Source organism: Amblyraja radiata, chromosome 7 (genome assembly GCF_010909765.2).
Source record: "Amblyraja radiata isolate CabotCenter1 chromosome 7, sAmbRad1.1.pri, whole genome shotgun sequence".
Lineage (NCBI taxonomy): Eukaryota > Metazoa > Chordata > Chondrichthyes > Rajiformes > Rajidae > Amblyraja > Amblyraja radiata.
This window is the reverse complement of record NC_045962.1, coordinates 19,261,856-19,286,413: the sequence shown is the minus strand read 5'-3', so window position 1 is coordinate 19,286,413 and position 24,558 is coordinate 19,261,856. Positions and strand designations below refer to the sequence as shown.

Sequence of the window (24,558 nt, the reverse complement as noted above, 5' to 3'; positions counted from 1 at the left end):
TCAAGTGCGATGTGGCATGTTTTCACAATCCCTTCTCTTCTAGGTTTAGCAGAGACCTTTTTATTTCTGATGATTATGTTTGTTCTGAAGACAAGTTGTATTCTGGTAAATTAGCCAACCTACTTTCTCCGTGTATTTATCAGTGTTTAATTGCTGCTTTGCCTTAATCTCCCTTGCAGGCACACATTTTAGTGGATTGTGGAGATGACGACATCTGCAAACCCGATCTTAAACTCTCCGTGCAAGGGTATGTTCGAATCAATTGTCTTCAGCAATTGCCTTGATTTTCCGGATTTTTTTTTCCTTAAATTTGATCAACCCATAGTTTTTATAACAGACTTGCAAGGTGGCATCCTGTGTATTTTGGGATTCTGAAATAAGAACAGAAAATGCTGGAAATGCTCAGCAGGTTTGGCAACATTTGCAGAGCAAAAAAACAGGTTGAACTTTTCAGGTTACATACATAGACTTGCTCCCCTAGTTACACCACATATGGTCTGTGAGATGTGATATTATTAAGTGTACCCGCACTAGATTCCTGAACTTAAGTTGATGACCTTAAGATGTATCTGTTGTACTGGTTTACTGGTAGTTTTATCTGCTATACTGGTCTGCCAGTATGATCACTTTAGCGAGATTATACAGAACCAACCTTTCTTTCAAAAATTAACTTGCTGAGCTACTTTAGTCTGTTTTCTGAAGGGGTTTAGCTGTCAGTAATCACTATTTCAAGCAGTGAGTTCCCCCTCTCCACCAAGGGTGAGATAGATGTTGACCTAGATTAAACACAGTTAACTTACTTAAAATGAACCATATTTTATTCTAAAGGGTAAAATCAAACAGATAATAATTTTACGAGAGATTTCCAAAACGCAAGTGCAATTCATACAAACTTGAAAAACAAGCCAATGTGTTGAGGATAAACAGCCACGTTGCAGAAAGTCAACTCTTAGGAGAGGTCATTCTTGGATTGAGGCTGAGTAGTGCATTCTGTGTCTTCATCATTTCACCAGCAACGTGGCGACTCATTGTGTACTGCTCAGGTGAAGACTGCTGTACGATTTTACCGGTTGTATGTAAAAACAAAGAATTTCACTGTACCTAAATACATGTGACAATAAAGTATCATTGAATTAACTCTAAGTCTGAACAGCCCTTATGGTTTTTTTAAAATAATTTTTTAATTAGTTGACATCACCTGCATGTTGTGTTTTGCAACTACATTGTTTTTGTTTCTTGTAATCAGGCCAAGTGGATGGGGTATCTTAATGTGGGCAATATTCGTTATTTATTTGTGCTTTTCGGTGACTTTTTAAAAAATGTTAAAATATTTTTAAATGTTCCATTATTTTTTTTATAAACCTGTGTTTCAATGCATTGAGGATGTTCACAGGTATACTCTTCGCCTTAAAAAGCTTTGACAAACCAATGACTTTGCCAACTGTCAAGTTTTCTTTTTTACTTATGTTCTGTGGTCACGGCTTGCGATTCAATAAGAGCTTAACAAAATTGAAGGCCTCCCACTTTCAATAAATTTGTGTCGCTGAATCTGCTAAAGACAGAGGTTTTGTGTGTGTCAGCTATGGGGAGGTGCAGTTTGCAAAGTCCAAGCCAAGTTGACCCATTAGCACTCTATTTAACCTTGTGCTATCATCCCTTGTGTCATTCACTCTCTTGCTTTCCAATCCATGGTGGCCATTTATTTATCTTATCCCCATCCCTTTCCGCTTTCTCTGCATCATTAAACCTGTTTATCTTGGACTTGCTCTGTGTTAGATGATGCCTTTTGAAAAGTTAATTGACCTGCTGAGTATTTCTGGCGTTTGCTGTTTTTTATTTCATCAGCATTAACTTGCTGTGCATGTGAATTACTCGAGACTCCCAGTTTGAAATGGTATTTACTTTTCACCCATTTCATCTTCAGGGATCGAAAGCAGCTGTACATTGGGGATGATAATCCCTTAACCCTGATTGTGAACACACAGAATGAGGGTGAAGGAGCCTATGAAGCTGAACTATACATTGAGTTACCACCACAAGCAGATTATGTTGGTGTTGTCCGCAACAATAAGGTAAGCATTTTGAACCCATGTGCATTAAAGCATTGTATGGATGACACTAAATATTATAAGTTACGCTGTTGAACCCAGATAAATATGAATAGTATCTTCTTACTCATTTTTTCCATGTAATTTGGTAAACTATTAATGAAGTGATGGGCACTGATTTTGTAGCAGAATATTAAAAAAAATATTAAGCCTTCATAATCATGTAACACAAAAATGGATGTTTAACTTGGGGGCAACAAAATCAACATTTTAGAATGATGGCCTATCAACAGAGCTAGAAAATATTAGAAAATAATGCAAAGATACAAAGAACTACTAAGTGGGCCTATAAAAGGTCTAACCTTTTGCTCAGGTAGAAACAAAAAGCTGGAGTAACTCAGCAGGTGAGGCAGCATCTCTGGAGAGAAGGAATGGGCGACGTTTCGGGTCGAGACTCATCTTCAGACTGAATATCTTCCTCAGGTCCTTCAGACCTTCTTCTGAGGAAGGTCTGAGGAAGGGTCTCAACCTGAAATGTCGCCCATTCCTTCTCTCCAGAGATGCTGCCTCACCCGCTGAGTCACCCCAGCATTTTGTGTCTACATTCGATTTAAACCAGCATCTGCAGTTCTTTCTTATAACCTTTTGTTCAGTTGAAATACACCCTGCACTGTAGTTGACAGGAACTTTGACATCCGCTCTCACCTTTTCTAATTTCTTCCAAAGCCGCTGTGTGATTTTTCCCTAGTCCTCTGCTTCCACCAACCATTTTCCCATTCCTCTGACCATTTCCACATTCATTTGAACAAATGTTTGACATTTCTGGATCCACAGTGATGGCACTCTCAAACATACATTTGATGTCCTCTACACATTTGACATTCCTGAGGATTTATTTTCCTGAACACCCTGGTTCACACTTCAATCACCACCATCAAACGCTTGCATTTTTCCATGCAAGCACAGGTGCAATACCTAACCCTTCATTGTCCTCAAGCATACAATCCAGTGAAACAATGTACTTGAAATGTCCTAAATGTTATATACTGTCTTCTCCGTTTAGTTTATTGTCACGTGTACCGAGGTACAGTGAAAAGCTCCTGTTGCGTGCTATCGCATGTTGTGTTTTCTGCTCATTATGCAGTGTCCTCGACACTGGGAGATCCATACACCAATTGATTGATCACATTATGGAACAGTTTCCTTTAGACTGCAAATGTGACCCAAGCATTGATCACTTGACATTTAAATATTCTTTCCATTCCCATTCTTACCTTCGCAATCTCTTGGTTTATGTGACTCACCGTAGACTAGAGGAATAGCCTCTTGTCTTTCTACCAGGAATACTGCAATCTTCTGCACTGACTATTGAATTGAACAATTTAACATAATTGTGCTTTTCACAGTTTCACTTTGAGATAGGTACACAAAATTGCTGGGGAAACTCAGCGGGTGCAGCAGCATCTATGGAGCGAAGGAAATAGGCGACGTTTCGGGCCGAAACCCTTCTTCAGACTTTCACTTTGAGATACATTGTTTGTTCCTCTGTTTCATTGCACCGTCTTTGGATTTGTCATTCAATATGTCCTGGAGCCTAATGTTTGGTCATTATTCATTCTCATCTCTCTGCATTTTAAAACTAGTTTAATCTCCTTCACTCTCAGAACTTGCTCCAGTTTATTTGATGGTGATTTATGTAAAACAATGACCATTTCAATCATTACAGATACTGCTTGACCTGCTGAGTATGTACAATGTTGATGCTTTTATTCCAGAGATCAAATATCTGCAGTCTTTGATCTTGTAATGCATGACAATTTTTAGATATAATTATTTTCAAGGTTACCTTTTAGACCATCTGGAATTGACGTAAGGAATAGTTAAAGAAAATAACAGTCTGAAAAAATTGCATTTTAGCATTAAATTTGAAGTAACAAGAATTGTTCAAAAAGAACTTGGTGCAGATTGAAAATGCAAACAAAAAAGCCCCACACTTTCAATACTTCATTCAAGTGCCTTTGATCACTATATTTTGATATCAAATTGAAATTCACCCGTATAAAAGCTGTAGATAGAGCAAGAGGAACTGCATCAGTAGCATCCACTAACCAGAATGGACTCAATTCTGGAAGGTAATTTTGAAAGCATGCCCATATAGTTCCAATGGCATCAATTGCTAAATCAGAACAATTAAGCTATTTGGCCACATTCCCCTTCAGAAAAATAATAGTAGTGTAAAAATTATTAGAAGTCTAAGTTGATTTGTAAATTAGAAAAAACATAAACTTGTAAGGAAATGTCATTTGAAACCAATGATGTACAAATCCATTATTCGTGCAAATGTAAAATTAAAGATTGCATTTGATCACCGTGAATAATAAATAATCAATAGTTCTCCTGTGATGGGAAAATTTGCACATAATTGAAAGGTGCGCTGCCAGTTTAGGTAGAGCTTCACTGAACAGAAGGTTAGAGTGTCAATAGGAGTGGAAAGGAATAGATTATGTGGTTACTTTGAAATTAGGCTTCACTCTATTATGTACATTACTAAAAGAACATAATGTAAAATGTGAATTACTTTCATATCAAATTAAGTTTCTAGGCTATGCTGATGCCGAAATGGGAGCGAATTGCCTGATAAATTATTTTGCAGCAGAAATTAAACTTTTTTTTGTGACATTGACAGTGGTTAACTTGCACTTAAAGTTCAAGGCATACATGTTATGTTTTTCAGAGTCTTACCAGATTGTCCTGCGCTTACAAGACAGAAAATGAAACTCGATTGGTAGTTTGTGATCTTGGAAACCCCATGAAAGCAGGAGCAAATGTAAGGAAATTAATCTTGATCGTTGAAGAAATTATTACCTAGACAGACACAGCAGTGAAACAGGCCCATTGAGTTTGTCCCAAACTGTAGCCACCCATTCTCTACTAATCTTACAATAATGTCATTTGTTTAAAATCTCACCACATTCTCATCAACTTGCCCAATTCTACTACTTACCTACGCAGTAGAGAATATTTACGGTGGCCGGTGAACTTGCCATCTCTGGGATGTGAGAGGAAACTGGAGCAACCGGAGGAAAACCTCTCGGTCAGTGTGAGAATGAGCAAACTCCACACGGCTTCCGAGGTCAGGATTGAACCTGGGTCTCTGGTGTTGTGAGGCAGCAGCTCTCCATGCAGCACCACTATGACACCCCTACTTTGACAAGTTAATGGTGACTCTCCCCTGTCAGCACTGCTAAAATCCTGCCATAAAGTAGTTGCAGTCAACCACGAGGTCTTTTGCACGAGTCTTTGCACACCATGTCTAGCCAGATGTAGCAGAGAATATATCAGTGGAGCTGCTATGATGGTATTGCTATGTATTTTGTTTTTGTGTACTGGTAGATGCACTTTAACTTGCTACACACATATCAGTATGAAAAGAGAGATAGATACTTGACAGAGCATGTCCCCAAGCAACCTTTCAGTCCATTTACCAGCAGATCAGCAGAAGAATATAGAGCCCATTGAAGACCTAGGTTTACATTTGTAATTATTTTTCCTCAGCTCTTGGCTGGTCTGCGATTCAGCGTACACAAGCTACAAGAGGCCGAGGCAGTTGTTACCTTTGACCTGCAAATTAAAAGGTAGGCCTCAGCCTTTGCCGAAATTAGTGAATAAAAAAAAGTTTACTCTGGTGTTCTGTGTACTTGCACTTCACATTGTTGCAGTATCTGAAAGCATTGCAGCCCAAATAATTTTTTCAATGCGTTGATGATATTGCCTGGTCAGAGAAGAGTCTCTGCTCGTCCTGCTCACCCAGTTGGAGGTTATTTTAATCCAGACAATAAGCAAAGTGCTGGAAGGAATCATCAGGTCAGGCATTACAGTATCTGTGGAGGAATTGACAGGTGACATTTTGGGTCGGGACTTTTAGACGGATGTAGGAAGGTGAAGAAAGCTAGGAAATTAGTTTACAAGCCTAGCAAATGATAGGGTGGATAAAGGTGGGGGGGGGGGGGGGGAGATGGCAGTTAGCAGCTGGGTGGAGTAGATGAAGAACGATAGAGGTGAAAAGATAATTCTGGTGTTCTTTGGCAAGAGGTAATCCTGGTGTTCTTTGGGAAGAATATCAGCCTTGTATTGGTCACCAACATGAAGGAACAGTTACCAGGTAATGTGGAATGGTACACAAGGTTAAAAGTATTATAAAATAAATGTGTGCACTAGACAATGGTGGATGGAGTGTGATGTGGGAAAGTGCAAAGACAGGCATTTTGGATGCGAGGAAGACAGTTCAGAATATTTCAATAATGGCGAACGACTCTGGGTTATCCTCCTACACGTGGTGAAGAAGTTCTGCTTCCCTTGGACAAAGACCTATTGGGCCATGTTTGGGGTTGGATTGCACTGTTTGCTTTCTCAGCTTCGTGTTCACCCACCTGGCTAAACTTGCCTGCCAGAACAAATCTTAATCCTTGCGTGGCTCTCAAAGCTGTGGGTCAGAAGAGAGCAATGGGACACGTGCAGCAGGTACGAAGGCCCTGTCCACTCATGGCCTTCTCCTGTTAGTCAGCTGATGATCAGAGACTTTTATGAACAAGTTTTACAAATATTTATTTATTTTACAGTTCCAACAAGCATGATGGGAAGAGTCAAATAGTATCCTACACAGTTGACATTACTGTCCTGGCTCAAGTTGATATCAGAGGGTATGTATTAACATTTTAAACACTAATATAAAGGACTTTGGATGGTATTGTGATGATTTCAAGTCATTCCCAAAGTTGAAGAATGATGAATGGCGTAAATAATTCATATAGAGTGCAGTAATTTCTGCAAGAGGTAATTGTGCAATAAGAGTGTAAAGCACTTGGGAGTGAATAAACTGTGCAACAGTTTGATTTTTTTTTTTCCTGACTAAAATCCCTGGATTTAAAATACAAAGTACTGGGGTGACTGGGTGGGTCAGCCAACATCTGTGGAGGGAAAGGATAGGTGATATTCAGGGTCGGCACTCTTCAGATTGAAGAAGTGTCCTGACCCGAAACATTGTCTATCCATACCCTTTATGGGTTCTGCCTGACTGCATTTTGTGTTTTTCTCATGATCTCAACATCTAAAGTTCTGTATTGGCACAATGAAACATAGAAAATAGGTGCAGGAGTTGGCCATTCGGCCCTTTAATCCAGCACCGCCATTCAATATGATCATGGCTGATCATCCAAAATCAGTACCCCGTTCCGGCTTTTTCCCCCCATATCCCTTGAATCCCTTAGCCCTAAGAGCTAAATCTAAACCATAGCTGATTCAATACTGAAAATTAAAGGGGGGGGGGGGGTCTGAAGTTGTGTTTTCCTATATTATTATTCAAATTTACACCCAAGGCCATGCAATGCTCAGGTTATATTTAAAGGTTGATGGTGTGTTGTTCATTGGAAGATGCATCGGTTGTCCATCATGATCTTTCAACTGCACACACTAAATTGATAAGAACAAATTAATTTTAGTAATAGGATATTGACCCAAAATACAGTCCAAGAGATAGCATGGAAACCAGCCCTTTGGTCCACCCAGTCTATCTTGAATATCAAACACCCATTTTACACAAACCCTACCCTGGCCTATTTTATTCTCCCTACCTTCTCATCAGCTTCCCCCAGATTCCACCATTTACCAACATACAGTGCAATATGCAGTGGTTAATGCATCTATGGCCCACAAATTCTTGGAATGAGAAGGGAAACCAGAACTTCTGGAGGATACCCATGTGGTCACAGGAGAACGTGCAAACTCACGGACAGCACAAAACACCCACCCTCCTACCATGCTCAGATCTTACATTGTTGACTCCAATGTTTGATTTACAGATGCTGCTAATCTGCTGGGTATCCTTGAAACTTCTGGTTTATTTTGGATTTCAGTCAGATTTATTGTTCGTTTTTTTTAAGTGAGTTAACAATTACTGCACACAGGTGAGGACAAATATTACAGTGCATTCTGAAAGTATTCAGACCCCTTCACGTTTTCCACAATTTGTTGCGTTAAAGCCTTATTTTAAAATGGATTTAAAAAAAAAAATTTAAATCATCAATCTACGCACAATACCCCAGAATGAGGAAACTAAAACAGATGTTTAGAATTTTTTGCAAAGTAATTAAAAATAAATAACTGAAATATCACATTTACATACGTATTCAGACCCTTTGCTATGACACTGAAAATTGACCTTAGGTTCATCCTGTTTCCTTTCATTATCCTTGAGATGTTTCTACAACTTGATTGGAATTGTGTTGAGACACAGATCTGGAGAAGGGTATAAAATAATTTCTGCAGCATTGCAGGTCACGAAGAGCATAGTGGCCTCCGTCATTCTTAAATGGAAGAATGGAACCACCAGGACCATTCATAGAGCTGGCTGCCCGGCCAAACTGAGCAATCACAGGAGAAGGGCCTTGATCAGGGAGGTGATCAAGAATCCGATGGTCACTCTGACAGAGCTCCAGAGTTCCACTGTGGAGATGGGAGAACCTTCCAGAAGGACAACGATATCTTCAGCACTCCACCAATCAGGCCTTTATGGTAGAGTGGCCACTCCGCAGTAAGGCCACTCCTGAGTAAAAGGCACATGACAGCCTGCTTGGAGTTTGCCAAAAGGTCTAATGAAACCAAGATTGAACTCTTTGGCCTGAATGCCAAGTGTCACGTCTGGAGGAAACCAGGCACCGCTCATCACCTGGCCAATACCATACCTACGGTGAAGCATGGTGGTGGCAGCATCATGCTGTGGGGATGTTTTTCAACGGCAGGAACTGGGAGATTATTCAGGATCGAGGGAAAGATCGAAGCAAAGTACAGGGAGATCCTGGATGAAAACCTGCTCCAGAGTGTTCTGGACCTCAGACTGGGGCAGAGATTCACCTTCCAACAGGATAATGACCCGAAGCACACAGCCAAGACAACGCAGGAGTGGTTTTGTGTCAAGTCTGTGAATGTCCTTGAGTGGCCCAGCCAGAGCCCGGACTTGAACCAGATTGAACATATCTGGAGGGATCTGAAAATAGCTGTGCATCGATGCTCCCCATCCAACCTAACAAAGCTTGAGAGGATCTGCAGAGATGAATTTGAGAAATTACCCAAATACAGGTGTGCCAAGCTTGTAGTGTCATACCCAAGAAGACTTGAGGCTGTAGTCGCTGCCAAAGGTGCCTCAACAAAGTACTGAGTAAAGGGTCTGAATACTTATGTAAATGTGATATTTCAGTTATTTCTTTTTAATTACTTTGCGAACATTTCTAAACACCTCCTTTCGGCTTTTTTATTATGGGGTATTGTGTAGATTGATGATTAAAAAAATGAATTAATCCATTTTAAAATAAGGCTGTAATGTAACAATATGTGGAAAAAGTGAAGGGGTCTGAATATTTTCTGAATGCACTGTAAGTGCATGAAAGATGATTTATTTCATCCTTTCCCCTAAGCAGAATCTTCACACTTCCGTGATTAGCAATTGACTTGGTTATTTCTGGCAAGTTGTACACAGCATTACTAATCCTTCTCCTGTCTTCATAAGGAACTGCTCTAAGAGCAGGTTAGACAAAAATGCTGGAGAAACTCAGTGGGTGCGGCAGCATCTCGGGAGCGAAGGAACTGCTCTAAGAGCAGTTGTGAAGTGGGGGAGGGGTGATGGGGGTTGGTATAGGATTGTGCTGTTAAAATTGCTGTTAAAATGCTGTTAAAAGTTTTAACATAATTGGGCTAGGGCAATTCTATGCACATTTTTGAATATTTTTTTAGCATCTTTGCCAAATTATAAAAGCAGTGCAGCATTCAACAATGGCAAGTTTTTTTTCAAACCCACTGTCTTTAAAATAAAAATATTTTAATTACATGGAAGAAAACCAGGTTCTATTTGTCCAATTTCTTCTAAAACGCGCAATTTAAATAGGGCAATATTCAATTGGAAATGTGTGACTTCCTATGAGCTCCGCATGTCTTGACATTCATGATAATCTTAGTTTCCCACATTTAGTCGCTCAAGCAGCGGTGGCTCTGTTGCTAATCTCTGCCACCTCTCCAATAGCTGCTCGCTGCATGTAACAAAGTCACCCAATACACGCAATGAGAATACACTTTATCTACTTTTCCTTCTGCTATAAAGGAGGCTGAGTGGGCATGGGCACTTTGCACATGCATTCACAGACTACAGGGATATTGGTATTTTTAGAGAGCTTAGTTTGGGGGGAAATGGGTTAGTGGAGAGTGGTGTTCCTATGAGAATAAACTATATTGAGACCTGCGAGATGGAAAATCTCACTGCAGATCAATTTTGAGTATTTCATTACCATTGGCATCATTCTAGATTATTATTTTATTAGATTATTAGCTCTCTAGAATCTAGTCTTAAGAGAACAGAAATTTGGCTGAGAAAGGGACTCCAAGAAGTACATCAAACTGCTCCACTCTAATATGCAGCAGTCCAACTTCAGTATGTTTGTTGCAGACAGTGCTATGTTCTTTCCTGATCTGATTGTTTTTTTTTTATTATTTGGCTAGTGTTTCTTATCCTGATCAGCTGTTTTTACCCATTGCAAACTGGAAGGAAGACCCTCAGAATGAGGAGGAAGTGGGTCCATTAGTCATGCACGTCTATGAGGTTGGTATTGATTCGTACTTTAGAATGATTTGCACGCTTCCTCCTCTTGGGTATGACATTGCTGCCTCGACTTGAGTTTTTATTTAATATGCAATTCGATATTGGGTATCATTGAGGACAAAAAATGTGCAAAATGGGAGTATTTACCATTTCTATGAATATGTGAAAGAAGTATTGTTCTCTGAGTTAAACTTCAGTGGTTGCTATATCATGAGTGGTTGCAATTCAGGCTCTCTCCTGACTGATCTCCATAACTGAAAGGCAGTTTTTGTAAGCAGACTTCTCCTTCTTGCGTTTGCAGCAGCAGAAGTCTGCATCAAGGTGATGCCATCCGGTTCAACACCGTGGGTGCCAGAGAATGGTCCTCCAATTAATTTTTAAAATGCTCTTTTCAATGTTGAGTACTGAAACCTTCTTTGGATTAATTGCTTTGTAAAAAATAATGTTTTTGTATTAAATTTATTCTTGAATGCTGGTTATTGGCAAAGCCAGGATTTATTTCCAGCTAATAACTGTCAAGGGAAGATGGTGTTGTACAGCTTTCTAGGAGTGGTGAATCTGTGGAATTCATTGCCACAGAGGGCTGTGGAGGCCAAGTCAATTGATATTTTTAAGGCAGAGAGATAGATTCTTGATTAGTACAGGTGTCAGGGGGTATGGGAAGAAGGCAGGAGAATGAGGTTAAGAGGGAAAGATGGATCAGCCATGATTGAATGGTGGAGTAGACTAGATAGGCTGAATGGCCTAATTGTGTTGCTATCATTATGAATTTATGAGGGAAAGCTATGGGTAAACCTCATCGTGGAAAATTGTTTTTAGAAAAGAAATAAAACAATTTAAATTGTGGAAAAGTAAATGTTCAGAATAACAGGTTTTGATAGTTAAAACCTCTTTAATACTCCTTTATTTAACATAATAAAAGATCAAAAGACTAGGAATAAATCTATAACTTTGTCCTAAGCAAGGTAAACAAAATCACCTTATAAGATGTAAATTTCGGTCCCAGTCTCCAAGCTATTTGCGTTGTTCCAATGAACTGCGATTTGCTGGGAAGGTGGCGGGTATAAACAAGACCAAAATCAAAGAACAGGTCTGTTTTATTGGAAACACCGACTCCAGGAGAAGGCAGCAGTAATGAATATGAAATATAAATTACCAACTGCGAATCTTTCCATCCTGTGAAAAAAAATGCAAATATTAATTCAATTAACTAAAGCTTGACTTGGAGGGACAACCCTGATGAATGAATTTGGAGAAACGGAGGCAACACCCAGCATTTGGAAGACTGAATTTGTTAAGAACATGTACCCTTTACAGGCCTTGGAGTTTATCAGAATCAGAATGCTGATGCAGACTCCGTGATAATAGCATTACAGAAGTGCAGATAATTTCAACATATCATGTGAATAGTGTGTTGAGAAGAGAAAAATGACTACAGAAGTTTGTGGATATAAACAAAAACCTAAAGTGTGGGATGTAATGAAGAGCTAAACGGTGCGGTCACAAGAAGTCCTGTTTGACAATTTGTTACAGGGGGTATACTTTGTAATAACTGCTAATATGAGAATGTTAATTGAAAATCTGTCTCTTAAAGTTACGGAACAATGGACCAAGTGCCTTTAGCAAAGCCATATTGGATCTGCAATGGCCCTACAAGTTTAAGGAGAATTTCTTGTTGTATGTAATGGAGCTCAAGTCTGAGGGTCCTATGACGTGTACTCCAGGCACAATTATCAACCCACTGAATTTAAAAGTAAGTATTACATTTATCAGTTCCAGTAGGTGCTGCATTTTACTTTGTGTTGTTTCTTTTGCACTAACATGACCTAATTGCATTGAGAAAATACCATGGCTTGAACTCTTACAGTCTTTATGGTAATGGTGCTCCCATAATAATAGTAGGTAGGGATTGATCACAGTCTGCATTATGTCTCCCAGCACAAAGGAGGAACATTGGTATCTTGTGAATACCTTGAAGGTTCCAGAGACATTGATGCTGTTGCTTCCTTAGGGAACAGTTCAGTTTCAAGTAATCTTTGGGAATGAAAGGGGCATACATTTGAAAACCTCTCTCATGTATAGTGTTTTTTTTGCAGTTGCACATTTAAATGAATGATGAGTATTCAGTCACATTCTTGCTAAAGTTTGTGGGTGATGCAAAGACTTTGAGGTGTTAGGAAGTGAGCTGATCATTAGAGTATCTCCAGCAGCCAAAGTGAACAACCTCAACATTATGATCATAAGGTGATGGTGATCTTGGATCTTACAAATACTAGATATCATACAAATACTGTGCCCTTTGCTCTTGCATCTAATGCTGGGCTTCACCATGGTTGGGTATGGTGATCTACATGAATTCCCCTCTCGTATCAACAGACTAAATGTCTACTGCCAATTTCTCTGGATTTGGTTGGGCAAGAGATCGTTGATCTGATCAGTTTGATTGTGAGAGTCTGACTTGAGGTTTTAGTGATGTTTAATATGCCCGTATAAGCATCTTCATTAGGGTTTGCATTATCTCGGGCATGCATGGTATCGTTCTTTGTGTAACTTTTTACTCTGGACTGAATAACCTTTTTGGTAATAGTTTGATTATTACCAGAATGATCCAACTTTGCACATGATCAGAATACAATATGCTGTAGTTCCATTTTTCAAAACATTGGCATATTAAAGGACAATATTGAAACTGAGGAGCATGTCCACTTTAGATGGTGAATTTTCATTATGAATAGAAATACAGAAATAATGTAGCAACAAAAATGTTTTTGACATTTTATTATTCATTTTGTTGCAGACTGCAGAATCGAAGACAAATCAATCATTATCAGCAACTGCAGTTCCAGAAATTCGACACCACAGAAAACGCAGAAGTACAAATGATTTAGAAGGAATTCAAGTTCTGGTGTGTATTCAGTGGAACCAATGTCAATTCTGAAGTTTATTACCACTGGTGTTCAAAACCTGCTTTCACAAATCTTTTCAAATAGAAATACCAGTTGGTTTAAGAATATACTGAGAGGCAAATTGAATCAGGGAATTGGAAGAAACTTAATTCTAAACCATATACTTATTCTAATTATATTCCATATTCAATGTTCTAATCCTCTACTGTTAAAGTGATGGGAAACTGAGCATGAAATATCAAATTTTCCTTTATCTTTCAAAGCTGTTTACTTTCACCAGATTTTGATTATACTTATATCAGAAACCCTGCATTAAGTGATTGAGACTAGACTATGACTGTCAGCAAGCTTTCAAGTCATGAGGGCAGTGCAGCACAGTATGAGCCCCATAGTGGTGCACCCTTTCCTGAAGCATCACTGTTGAGTGACTATGAATGGAAATTTCAAAATGCTGGGGTAACTCAGCGGGTCAGGCTGCATCTCTGGAGGACAGGTAAATGTCATGTTTCAGGTTTGAACTCCTTCAGACTTATTATGGGGGGGGGGGGGGGAAGCTGGAAGAGAGGTAGGGGTAGGACAAAACCTGACATGTGATAGGTGGATACATGTGAGGGAGGGGAGTTGATTAGCAGATGGGTGGACAAGGACTAGAGATGAAAGGAGACAAAGGGTGGGAGACAAAGAGAGGAGTGAAATGTGAAGCCAGAGGAAGGGATATTAGGTGGAAGGGGACAACCAGTATCTGCAGTTCCTTGTGTCTCCCTGCATGGAAATTTGTCAGATTAACCTGATAAATCAGGATTAAAATGTTTATTTAAAATTCCACGATGGATGGTGAAGATGTAAATCTGTATTGAAGTTTCTAAGTTCCCTTGGTATGTATGGCATTTATATTATGGCATTATTATCCATATTATGGCATTTCCCATTTTTACTAAGGTAAAATTGATTCTTTAATTCATAAATAGCACTCTAATGTCAGAAAAATAAATATGCTTCAAGTGTCCAAAGCTTCCACAATGTACATTTTTAAAATAGAACTAATTGAAGGGAATATGTGTCAATGGATTCAAATATGTTAATTCCTACAGGAATGTGGTATCGTAGAATGTATGAAGATAACCTGCCAGATTGGTAAACTGGAAAGAGGCAAGAGTGTTGTTCTGCACATCAGGTCACGATTGTGGGCTGAAACATTCATGCAGGTGAGTAACAATTATGCTTACTTCTTCCTTATCGCTTCATTGGTTCCATATTGTATTCTGTAACTATTCTGTGCAGTTGTTGTTCCTGGGGGTGTTTTATGAGATAACCAGTAACTTGAAAATGGATATGCAAGTTATTGGGTCTAATGGAAACTGTCATGGAGAAGACAGAAGGACATTGAATATAAAACATCAAAGTAAATAACCTTTCCATTTCTTTTTAATGTTACCAGAAAGAGAATCAGTCATATTCCTTGAATGCTTCTGCAACGTACGATGTTATAGAAATGCCGTATAAAAATCTCTCTGCTGAACTTCCTTCTGGATTTATTATGGTGAGTGCCTATTTTAGCTCCATTAATACACTTCAAATTATAGTTTTAAATTGTTGTATAACCAGCAGTTTGTTTTTAATTGCAGGTCACCACCTTAGTGACTTGGGACAAACCTACACCTCCTCACCAGGTGCCATTCTGGGTCATTATATTGGCACTCCTAGCTGGCCTTCTGCTTTTAGGTCTCCTGGTGTTTGTCATGTATAAGGTAAGTACTGTGTTACTTTGTCTAGTTTGAATAAATCTCTGCTAAAAGGTACAGAGAGGTCACTAGATAGTATGCCCATGGTGACATTATCTTAAACTAATGAGAGGTGTTTTGTAACAAAATATGCTCCACAAAAGGACGTCTGCTCTGCAATTCAAAATCAATTAAAGGGCCTGTCCCACTTACGCGACTTTACAGGCGACTGCTGGCATCTGTCATAGGTCGGCGTAATTTTCAGCGTTCAAAATTCAGCGGCGACCAGAAGGACGCTGCGACTTTTTGGAGACCTCTCACAACCATAGGAGACCCCTGGCGACATGTCGCGGGTGACCTCTCACGACCATAGGAGACCTCTCATGACCATACAGCCTGTATGGTCGTGAGAGGTCTCCTATGGTCGTCAGAGGTCTCCAAAGAGTCGTAGCGTCTTTCTGGTCGCCGCTGAATTTTCAACATGTTGAAAATTTCAGCGACCTATGACGGGTGCCGGCAGTCACCTGTAAAGGTCGCGTAAGTGGGACAGGCCCTTTATACAACTGTAAATATAAATGTCAGGACAGATTTAATCCTGAAGAAGTTGGAAACAGCATGTGAAGTTTTATGGATCACATTTTCATTAATCTTGTCTGTGACAGTTATCTAATAGAGAAAAACAAGTTTATAGCTGTGTTTTATTGTTCCCCTGCCATAACTATCTATGATACTGATGGTACTGAATGGTAAATTAATATGATGTGGATTAAAGTTACAGGTTTAATTCGTAAACTGAGATTAAAGGGGAATTCAATTTGCCCATGCAAATTATTTAAACTTGTTATAGTAATTCAACCCAATACATTAAATCTTCTAAGAACAAGGAACCGATGGTTATAAAATTATAGGCAGCCAGAAAATATTGAAATTAGTGCTACAAATGCATGAGTGGATATTAAATGAATGACAAATTAAATGTATTGACTTGGCAAATCACTGATCTTTGAAAAGATATTGTTTATAAATTTATAAACCTAAGTTTAATTAATAACCTGAGCATAAAAAGGTACTGTATATCTGTTAAGATAAGCACAGTATAAGACATGCACAAAGCACCATTGTTATGTTTGCAATCTCGGGACTGATAATCCTCTTGAAAGATGGGGTTTAAGCTTTGGATTTTATTGCTGGGTGCCAGCTGTTGCTGGTAAGTCTGAATAAATCTGTGTAAATCAAAACTGAGCAGGAATTTGTAATGATTATTTAAAATCATCAGTTGAGCATTGATGTTGGGACTTCTATGCAGACTCTGAGAGAATATCGTGTTTTTACAACTTCACAAGTCATAGGACTATAATTAGGCCTTTCAACCCACCGAGAATGCCATTCAATCATGGCTGATCTCTGCCTCCTAATCGCATTTTCCTGCCTTCTCCCCATAACCCTTGACACTCGTTCTAATCATGAATTTGTCTATCTCTGCCTTAAAAAAACTTGACCTCCACAGCCCTCTGTGGCAAAGAGTTCCACAGATTAATTACCCTCTGACTAAAGAAGTTCCTCTTCGCCTCCTTTCTAAAAGAGCGCCCTTTAATTTTGAGCCAATGGCCTCTGGTCCATTGGAAACATTCTACTGGAATACTGGAGTCATTCTAAATCAAGTGCTTTGCAGGTAGAATCATGAGGCTTCCATGAGGGTGGGCTAACAGTGGGAGAGCATTTTAATAAGATGTGGACATTGCAAAAAATGGGTTCTTTGTAGATAACATTACAATCAGAATCCCCAAATTTAGTCTATTCCAAATAATAAAAAATGCTTGCATTTACTAAGTAAAGTGTTGTAACGCAGAGATGCTAACAGCTTTATTGATCTTTCCCCCCACTCTCTGGAATAGGAGCAGCTTGTGCTACCAACCTTAGGGGTGGAGAAATGACAGGGAGCAAGTGTGAGGTGTTTCACTTTGGGAGGTTGAATGTCAAGGGGAAAGCATGCAGTAAATGGCAAGACCCTTAACAAAATCAATGTACAGAGGCACCTTGGGGTTCAAGTCCGTAGCTCTCTGAAAGTGGCAAAACAAATAAAGTGGTAAAGATGGCATATGGCATGCTAGCCTTCATGGGTCAGGACATGAAGAGGCATGTTGCAGTTTTATAGGACTTTAGTTGAACGGTATTTGGAGGATTGTGTGCAGTTCTGGTCACCCCAAAGGATGTGGAACCTTTGGACAGGGTGTAGAATAGGTCTACAAGAATGCTGCCTTGCATTCGAGGGCATTAGCTTTGAAGAGAGGACAAACTTGGATTGTTTTCTCCAGAGCACCTGAGACTGAGTGCGAAGCCGATAATTTATAAAATTATGGCTGGAATAGACTGAATAGAACCTTTTTCCGTACAAAGATTAGAGAGCATAGCTTTAAGGCAAGAGGGGCAAAATTTAAACTGCGGGGGAAGTTTTTTTAAACAGAGTGGTGGGTGCCTAGAATGCACTGGGCAGGTAGAAGAGATTAATTTAAATTGGCATCATGTTAGCCACGGATATTATGGACACAAATGACCTTTTCCTATGATGTACTATTATTCTATGTGTTAAATTATTCATTAGTGATGCTCTAGCTTATTCAAACCTTTGGAAATACTTAAACAAAAGCTTAGAATGTGTTCAGTGAATTCATGCATTCTTACTAAGTAGAGGTGAAAATCTTTCATCCTGCATTACCTTCCAGTATTTCCAGCGGAACGGGAAAATCGATGCAGAGTCCCAGACCTGAAACAGTAACTATTTCTCCCTCTGTAGATAGTGCCTGGCATCCTGGCCGTTTCTAGTATTCTCTGATTTTTCTTTCCGATTTACAGCATCTGCAGGTTTTTAGGTTTTCATTTGCACTAAAAGTGGGTTTGTTCAAGGGACGCTCCCTGACTTGCGTCAGGGTTACGTGCTGTGGGCCCTTGCGTAACTCAGACGTTATGCAAGTCAGAAACGGAAGTGCTACTGCACCTGTGTAAATTTACTATCCAAGGTGGAGACTCAGTGGACTTAAAAAATTGCTTACGCAATTGCAAGTTCACATTTGTCACCTATTATGCAAGTCAAGGAGTGCCTGTATTTTAAATTGGAAGGCTGACCATGTCTGAATTTGTTTATTTTTATAGCTTGGTTTTTTCAAACGTGTTCGTCCACCACGTGAAGATTCCATTGAACGGCAACAACTTCAGCCCCAGGAGGTGAACGGAGATGGGGCTGTTGAAACCTAAGCAGGGTCTGATATTAAATAAACTGACCAAGCAAACAACACTAAAGCCTGGACTTGAAGTGAACAACCTAACTAACGTGGTATGAAATGAACTGCCAAAAATGCAGTCTGCACTAGCATCTTTATTTGTATTGACGTGGTTGTAGGTACAATTATTGAGCAAGAGCAATATAAATTGAGCTTTGCTGGTTCCTACTGATGTGGTTCATGTATTTCACTGCACTGATTAGCACTTCAAAACATCTGTAAAAGGCTGCAGGTTTAAATGGTGAAATTCTTGCCTGCAGTCACTGATACATTGACAGCAACCAGTATTGTTAAGTTTAACTTTTGCAGTGCAATATCACGATATGTTAGTAGATCCTCACTGAAAAGCAAATTATTAAGTCATTTAAGAATAAGACCTCTTAAATGTATTAATTGCTTACATTTGTGATTTAACATTTTTTTCGTAACATTACATGACTGTTGCCAATATACTTGGAGAAATGTTTTTACAATGAGAATGTATAATAAAAAGAAAAGTTTTGGAATGTGAATGATTGCCCATATTGGGTGAATAGAGAGAGTAAGGTGTCCTGTAGCTATGCCACATTTCATTTTGGTTAATGGTGGAAATGATTGAGCAAATGTACAATGCACTACAGTGAACTATTTTGATACTATTTCTTGGTTGCACTCTATAGCATAACATAACCCAGATTATCACACACTTGTGTTACTGCATTGAAAACCTAAATGCAATTCACTCCCCCATCAGATTATCACCCAATATTGTGTTCATCCTTTTATTCCTATTTGTGCAGACTGACCTAATCTGAGCTGGCAACCAAGTTGTACTGCATTTAAAAAAAAATAAAGTTGCTCTCATTTGTAGAAAAAGCTGTTTGATTACAAATAATAAACTATGCATTTAATACGATGACAATGCCCAAATATTCAGAATTCTTTTTGATCAGAAAATCAGGCAGTCTATTTCCTTGTAGGTTTTAATTTTTTTTTAAAGGGAAATTAGTATTTTGGCACGTATCTTTTATGATTTACATTTGTTCTTTGGCGTATTTTTATGGGGTGATTGTATTTCATGGCTTTTTAAAGGGAATAAATGGGTTATGAATGTCAGAGTCTGTGTCATTCTTTGAAATTATCGTTGCTAATTTAGAATCATGAACATACGTTTTGCAATATGTTAGCAGAGGGAGGGAGCAGGTTAGGATCTTATTCGATCATATTAAGAATATCTACATTTTCAGACATATAACATTTAGATTTAAATGAATAGCTAGAAGGACTGCATTGATGCAAGTGGGTAAGTCTTGTTATGGCTGAGATTTTTTGGAATCCACAGCTTAAAGTATCAAATTAGCAGCTGTAGGGTTTCTACGAGAATAATGTCACACTGCATTCCAGAAATAATGTTATCTTTTAATCATTCTATGTATTTGGCTTGTGATCATTGCAACAAACAGTTTTGGGACATTGGAAATTTGGCATTTTAATTTGTATTAAAGTCAGAAGCATGTGCATTCAACGTAAATTTAATCAAAGTGATAATCCTACCACACAGTCATCTTGAAATGTTCTTGTATTGTAGATTTATTTGGTGGTATATTAATATCCGGATGGTGCATTCCCTCATTAATTGCACTTGTTTTTACATGAAAAGTGCCTTTTAAAGTTGCAGGAAATTAGTTGAAAGGGAGTGGGTGAACAACAGAAGAGAACGTGTAACTAACTGGTTTATCAGCAACACGAAAGAAACAGTTAGTTACCAGGTAATCATCCATCTTTCAAAATTAACAGTTTCAGTAGAAACCAGGAACTGTAGATGCTGGTTTAAAAATGTGCTGGAACAATTCAGTGGATCAAGCAGCATCTCTGGAGAATATGGATGGGTGATGTTTTGGTTCAGACTGATTTAGGGGAGGAGGGAGAAAGCTGGAAGAGAGGATGGGCAAGACAAAGCCTGGCAGGTAATAGGTTGATACAGGTGAGTGGGAGGGGGTGTGGGTGGCAGGTGGTTAGACAAAGGCCAGAGATGAAGATAGAAGGTGTGAGGCAAAAGGATTGAAGAGTCATGAATTGTGAAGCTAGAATAAGGAATGTAAGTGGGAGGGGAGCGTTCAACACAACATCGGTCCAATACAACTGCTTCCATCATTTTTTTTTCCCCTGGAGAAAAAGTGGGCAGAATTTTTTTTAAAAAGCAGAATTAATGTAAATGAGTAGTTGATGAGTTTGCACAATCTTGGTGGGCTGAGGGGCCTGTTTCCGTGCTGGCTGTCATTATGACTGTCAGAGGATATTGTGGCCACCACATATTTCTGACCATGAATGAAATCCAGGTATTTCATTTGTGCATCGTTGGCTATGAAGTTCATGGTGTCATGGAGCATTTTCATGGTGTCATCCCAACCATCTTGAATCTGGCTCTTGGGCCCCTTTCACATTCACGGTGTTGGAGTCAGCCAGAGCAATCAACATCAGAATGGAGGTGGCATATTGATCAGTTGGCAGCAAACATGGTGGTTCATAAGCCAAGTTGCCTGCAATCACAATATTGTGTTGGAGAATCATTTAGAATGATTAAAGGCCGAATTACTTTCATTATTTATTACTGTGGCATATACTTTTGGTACCATATTTCAAAAATGGTTTGTAGGGGTTTGTAGGGGATTGTTGGTCAGCATGAACATGGTGGGGCAAAGGGCCTGTTTCTACACTGTATCTCAAGACTAAACAAAAAAAAAAATCCCACAGATACACAGTGCATGGCAGTCAGAGAAAATGTTGCTACTGTTGTACAGGATGTAGGTGATGCTGCACCTGAACAAGTTTTTTACACCATAAAGATCATCCCTCAGTGATTCAGATTTGGTCACCCTGCTATAGGAAATATGGTATTAAGCTGGAAAGAGTGCAGAGACTATTTGAGGATGTTGCTCGAACTCAAGGATAGTAACCATATTTAAAAGACATTTGGATAGGTGCAAGGATAGGAAAGATTTAAAAGGATCTGAGACACTTGCAGTCAATTGAAACCATCTTAATGGGGCATCTTGGTCTGCATGGACAAGGTGAGCCAAAGGGCCTGTTTCAGTGCTATATATAACTATATAAGTACATGAATTGTCACTGATCCACTTTGTGGCTATATCATCTAAAATGAAGGCAGCTGGATGACATTAACGTGATGCTTGCATTCATAAGAAAATAGGAAGAGGAGCAGGCCACTCAGCCCATCAAATCTACCCAACTTTCAATGAATGAATGAATGAATGAAGAAGTGAACGAATAAGAATGAATGATTGAGGCAAATTCACAAATACACCAAGGCAAATTCTTTGTATGTGAATACTTGGCCAATAAACTTATTCATAAACTTTCAATATGACTATAGCTGATCAATGCTGGCCTTAAATGCTCTGCAGTGCCAGTTCCCAATCCTCCATTCTTCAAATTTACAAATATTTGTCAAACTACACCTTAATTATATCTATTAATCTGGCCAACATTACCGTAAGGGTTCGAGAATTCCGGAGTTTTACTATCCTCGGAGGGAAATTTCTAAACACCTCAATTTTAAATGACTTTATGTTGTAGCTATGTCCCCTTCCACATTATCACAGGAAAGGTAACCTCTCAGTGTTGATCCTGTCACGTCTACCCTTCCAGTTATCACAAAAAATAAAGGACAGTCATAATCCGATGGTATTAAGTTGTTAAATTAGTTCTCTAATTGTATTAAATTTGCAGGAATCAAAAGAAACCCACGTAAGTGAGGAAGAATTATGGGTTGTTCTTCCCCTCTGTTATCCGGCTTCTTCATGATCCTTCCATAAGCCACAGTCCAATTCACCTCTAGCCCATTGCAGGCATTGGACTTGTCTCTGGAACTGGCCTGCTACAATACTGCGAACTATATTCTGTGCTCTGTGTCTTTTCCTTTGTTCTATCTATTATATGTGAGTTTGGCTTTGTATCTATGTATTGTATTCGCATACACTGTACCGCATAACATGTGGCAATAATAAACCTAAAAAATTGGATAAAATGGGAGTGGCTTGTGTATAATGTTAATACCATATGGGCTTGTTAAATAGCCTGTTTGTTTTGGGGAAACGTCCCAACATGTCTGAAGAAGGGTTTCGGCCTGAATCGTTGCCTATTTCCTTCGCTCCATAGATGCTGCCTCACCCGCTGAGTTTCTCCAGCACTTTTGTCTACCTTCATGTTCCAACAAGAGAGGTTTCAAGCTTAACAAATGGATACCAGAAAACCTTTTAATTTTTTTCCAGTTAAAACAAAACCCAATGAATCCATCCAAAGTAAGGATCAGGACAGTGTTAAGTATTTCTATTCAATCAAAAATTCATACATGCTGAAGCCAAAATGGGCTGCTTATCAAGAGGAGGGAGGATGTTCATCAATACAGTGCCTTCCGTGGATCCTTCATGCTGTCCTAAAACATTTTAGATCAAAAAGCACTTTTGAAAATTAGTCGGATTAGCAATATTGCAGCAAATTAATTCTCAGCAAGTTTCCATACTCAGCAGCAATATAGCAATGACCAGATTTTTTTATTAGTGGTGTTCTGAGATTTTTGTTTTGTCAGCAGAAGACTCAGGCTCTGAAACATTTAACTAAACTATGAACTGTCTTGGTTGCACTCAGGACCTCAAGCATTTTGCACCAATATTGGAGTTTGTTATGTTGTCCATGGATACTGTGTTTACAGGCCCGTTATGCTGCTGCAAGCAAGAATTTCCTTGTTCTGTTGACGGCACATATGACAATTAAACACATTTGAATTTTTAACATGCCTCCCAAAAGAACAACATTTTGAGAGTTGTCGTACATTAGCAAACTTGAGGAGGGTTAAGTTGATTCTCTGACTTAATGAGAACTTTCATTGACGCTTTAATATGCCTATAATACTTTAAAATATCCCAAAGTATTTTAGCAGTGTATCTTTGAGAAAATTGACGGTGCTAATAAGAGAAGGCAGAATAGATGACTTAAACAGAAGGATGAAAATCTTAATATTATTTTGCTGTTAGAGCAGTGGTCACTGTGAGCATATGTTATGGGCAAACAAAAAAAATACTCGGGACGACAATCAAAATATTTTCGATGCAAAGTGGTCATGACTAGAACGGGAACCTGGAGATGAGGAGGAATTTCTTTAATCAGAGAGAGGTGAATCTTGGAATTTATTGCCACAGGGGGCTGTGGAGGCCAAGTCATGGGGTATTTTTAAAGCAGTAATTGACATTCTTGATTACAGTAAGGGTGTCAAAGTTATGGGGTGAAAGTAGGAGAATGGGGTTGAGAGGGAAAGGTAGATCAGCTATGATTGAATGGCGGGGTAGACTTGATGGGCCAAATGGCTTAATTCTGCTCCTATCACATGAACTTATTAACTCGTTGTCTTCATGGGTAGTGAAAACTGAACTAATCAGGAATTTATAAAAGAAACTGGAAACACATACAAGATCAATTACAGGACCACGGGGAAAGGAAGGATAGGTTTATTCTCCAGAGATGGTACTTATCTTCCTCTTGATCTGTAAAAAAAATGCAGGATATTAAATGTGTGAAGGTTAAACTGCTCAAAAGGGGTGCCGCTGATAGAGCTGCTGCCTGACAGCACCAGAGACCCAGGTTTGAATCTGACCTGGTCTGTGTGAAGTTTGCACTTTTCTCTTTGACTGCGTGGGTTTCCTCCGGGTGCTCCGGGTTCCTCCCACACCCCAAATAAGTGTGGATTTGTAGTCTAATTGGCCTCTGTTAATTGCACCTAATGTTTAGAAAGTGGGTACGAAAGTGGGATAACATAGAACTAGTGTGTTCAATGGTCAATGTGGGCTGAAGGGGTTGTTTCATGTTGTGACTTTAAACTACACAAATGTAAACTGGGATGGAGAACGGCAGGGTCAAAGGTGGGAGGCTGGTTGGAAGAGCATTGGAAATGTGGAGTTTGGTTTG

At 39.1% G+C, this 24,558-nt stretch overlaps 1 protein-coding gene across 1 annotated transcript in view; it reads left to right on the top strand.

The window, feature by feature from the left end:
- itgav (integrin subunit alpha V) overlaps positions 1–19,692 on the top strand; it is an 89,330-nt gene extending 69,638 nt beyond the window's left edge. The window contains exons 19-30 of the mRNA XM_033023801.1: positions 180–247; positions 1,925–2,072; positions 4,783–4,875; positions 5,604–5,683; positions 6,668–6,748; positions 10,593–10,692; positions 12,287–12,445; positions 13,490–13,597; positions 14,690–14,803; positions 15,037–15,138; positions 15,224–15,346; positions 18,470–19,692. Of these exons, the coding sequence (XP_032879692.1) occupies positions 180–247; positions 1,925–2,072; positions 4,783–4,875; positions 5,604–5,683; positions 6,668–6,748; positions 10,593–10,692; positions 12,287–12,445; positions 13,490–13,597; positions 14,690–14,803; positions 15,037–15,138; positions 15,224–15,346; positions 18,470–18,571 (1,278 nt within the window). The 3' untranslated portion in view covers positions 18,572–19,692. The remainder of the gene's footprint in view (positions 1–179; positions 248–1,924; positions 2,073–4,782; positions 4,876–5,603; positions 5,684–6,667; positions 6,749–10,592; positions 10,693–12,286; positions 12,446–13,489; positions 13,598–14,689; positions 14,804–15,036; positions 15,139–15,223; positions 15,347–18,469) is intronic.
- Positions 19,693–24,558: the final 4,866 nt, after the last annotated feature.